This window comes from Octopus bimaculoides, chromosome 16, assembly GCF_001194135.2.
Source record: "Octopus bimaculoides isolate UCB-OBI-ISO-001 chromosome 16, ASM119413v2, whole genome shotgun sequence".
NCBI classification, from domain to species: Eukaryota; Metazoa; Mollusca; class Cephalopoda; order Octopoda; family Octopodidae; genus Octopus; species Octopus bimaculoides.
In genome coordinates, this window is record NC_068996.1 from 36,515,239 (window position 1) to 36,518,204 (window position 2,966).

Here is a 2,966-nt window from a genome sequence, read left to right on the forward strand (position 1 = left end):
ATATATATATATATATATATATATATATATATATATATATATACGTACATATATATGTGTATATATATATATGTATGTGTTTGTATATATGTCTATCTGTCTATCTATATATATCTATCTATACACACACACACACACACAGAAGCTTTGAAATTTTTCATGCGTTTGTATTGATCACTTGAGTGTTTAACTCAAGAAAATCAAAAACATTCAAACATACTCTTTACACACACACACACACACACACACTTATCTCTCTCTCTCTCTCTCTCTCTCTCTCTCTCTCTCTTTATATATATACACACATACAAATACATATATATACATACATAAGCATACACATACATTCACATACTTGCATATATATGTATATGTGTGTATCATCATTGCTTTATATCAGATTTTTGTACTGGTATGGGTTGAAGAGTCTAAATTAGTTCTTAATTGGAATTATTGCTTACCTAGATGGTTTAGTCAATGACATTGTGCTTACCTATTTCAAATACACACACACACAGACACATACACATGCAAGTGTGCACATAGTGAAGTCCCAATTAACTGGATCTTTATCATAAATTTGACTTCACTCTTAATATGAAATCACTCATTTGTAAATCTTCAGGTGTTATATTTAAGTTCTTTAAAACAACATTATTTGAACACATGTGTACACACACACACACACACTCACACACACAATAGCTGAGGATGTAACAATGTTACCACAAATGAAACATAAATTTAGTTCATATTGTGTATTTTTTTCAGACAGACAATGAACCTCACTAACTTTTAAAAGTTAGTTATTGAGAAGACCATAAAAATTGCTGAAATTAATGAGAAAGATATTTATGAATTGTTATTAATAGATTTACTAGTTTTATATTTAGACCAAATCTTTGCACTTGTATTCTGTTATAATTTGGGTGGTGTTTTGCTATAGGACTAAGACACCGGATAACAATGTTGGAAAGTTGAATTTTGCAAACATACAGTCAGCCAAAATTTTGGAACAGTTTTTAAAAACTGAAATTGTCCAATATATGCTCCAACCAAATATAACTTAGGGTATTTAATATAAAAATTCTAATTTTCAGGCCTATATTCCAAACTTCTGGCCACAACTGCATAGACAACATGCAACAATTCTTAAGCCATATTTGTGAATATATGAATACAAACTTTTGGAGCTGTACTCACACACATTAATGCATATTGCTATATATACATACATACATATACATACACATAAATATACATACATATACATACACATAAATATATATATATATATATATATATATATATATATATATACACACACATACATATCCACATGCACACACTTGATAAGATTACAAGTTTCCTTGAGTTTTTTTTTTGTTTTAAACCAGTTCACCTGAGGCCACCCCTGTTCCTATGACTCCAACTTCCCATAAAAATTTCATGTTAATTTTGTTCCAAACACCAGCTTAATAACAAGCAAGTTATTTCACTAAATTCTTCAGTAGAAATATCCTATTTATATGATTTATCTCCCAGATCTTACCATTGTGTTCGTCTTCGCTTTTCTGATACCAACCTACCTGAGACCATCCCTTGTTCTGTGATACAAACTTCCTCCTTAAAAGTGATCCAAATTAAAACTTTTCATTAAAATTCCATATTAATGTTCTAAACACTAGCTTAATAATTACAATGTTAGTTAACTAAATTCTTAATTATTTTCAAAATTAATTGAAATAAAGGCAGTGTATTCCAACAGAAATATGGGAACAAAAGTGGTTAAAATCAAGTATGGAACTTTCCTTCTAAATTTTAAAGGAGACCTTATTTCTTACTTAGTAACAAGCTCCTTCTTCAGATCAGAAATTCATAGAATAAACACAGAAGAGAATATATTTATAAAAATTTACCTAATTACAAGGGAGGTATCAAGGACAACAGTGCCACCTTGAAAATAAGGAATACTGGTAAAAACATTTCTAATGAATTCTTGTATCAAATTCTCTCTCAGAAGATTTTGTGATTTGCTCTAAATAACAAGAAACTGTATTATAATGGGTAAGTCAGCTGTCTGATTGGCAAGTCGGTGAAAAATGAGAACATTTGTAGAGAATTGATTCAGAATTGGTAAATTATGTAATCTGATTCACATTTTTATCATTGGTGCCTGTTAAAGACCTGGTTATTCTGAAAATAGAAACAGTAGCTTCAGGAATTAACACAAATAACTGAAATTCTGTGAATTCTATCTCCAAGTGTAATGATAAAAACCTATACATGTTTCCTGAAGTTGAGCCTCTTTAAGAACTGGTGCATACTATTTACCAAATATACATATACTATATACATTTATATAATGTATGTATGTGCATATGTATATTTGTATGTGTATGTGTACTCTCACACACACACACACACACACACACACACACACACACACAAACATACATCTATGCTTTTGCATACAAAACTAGATATGCATATGTACTGCTACTCAGAAGAAAGAAAAATAGATATGTTTTATATTAAGATGGAAAGAATTAGGAAAATGGTGCCAAAATTCCAAACCTTCAATTACTAGTTTTGAAAGTTTTTCTCTTGTGCTTCATATGTGATATAACTTCTGTTAATCTTGCCTTTTTTGTTCAATTACTGACTAGATTCGTATGTTCCAATTTCTTACTTGCACCATTCAGTGCCAATAAAACTTACAATAAAGCAGTTTTGGTGCCAAAAAGAACAACCTTGTACTTGAATGGTGAAAGTTAGCAAAAAGCACTGGAAGTACTTTTGTTTACAGAGATGTATCTATCCCAGAAGTGAGAGAAAAAAATAGCTGATGAAGCATTTACTGAATAACTTCTGCTTTGCTGCTTCCAAAATATTGTTAACCATTTTCTAAAAAGCATCATTCATTTGTACAATTTCACTTTAAAAAAACTATTTGTGTGTGTGTA

The 2,966-nt window shown here is 29.9% G+C and overlaps 1 protein-coding gene across 1 annotated transcript in view; it reads left to right on the forward strand.

Moving 5' to 3' along the window:
* Positions 1-2,063: 2,063 nt before the first annotated feature.
* LOC106875633 (protein jagged-2) overlaps positions 2,064-2,966 on the forward strand; it is a 123,616-nt gene continuing 122,713 nt past the window's right edge. Inside the window, exon 1 of the mRNA XM_052973489.1 lies at positions 2,064-2,067. Coding sequence (XP_052829449.1) covers positions 2,064-2,067 — 4 coding nt within the window. The remainder of the gene's footprint in view (positions 2,068-2,966) is intronic.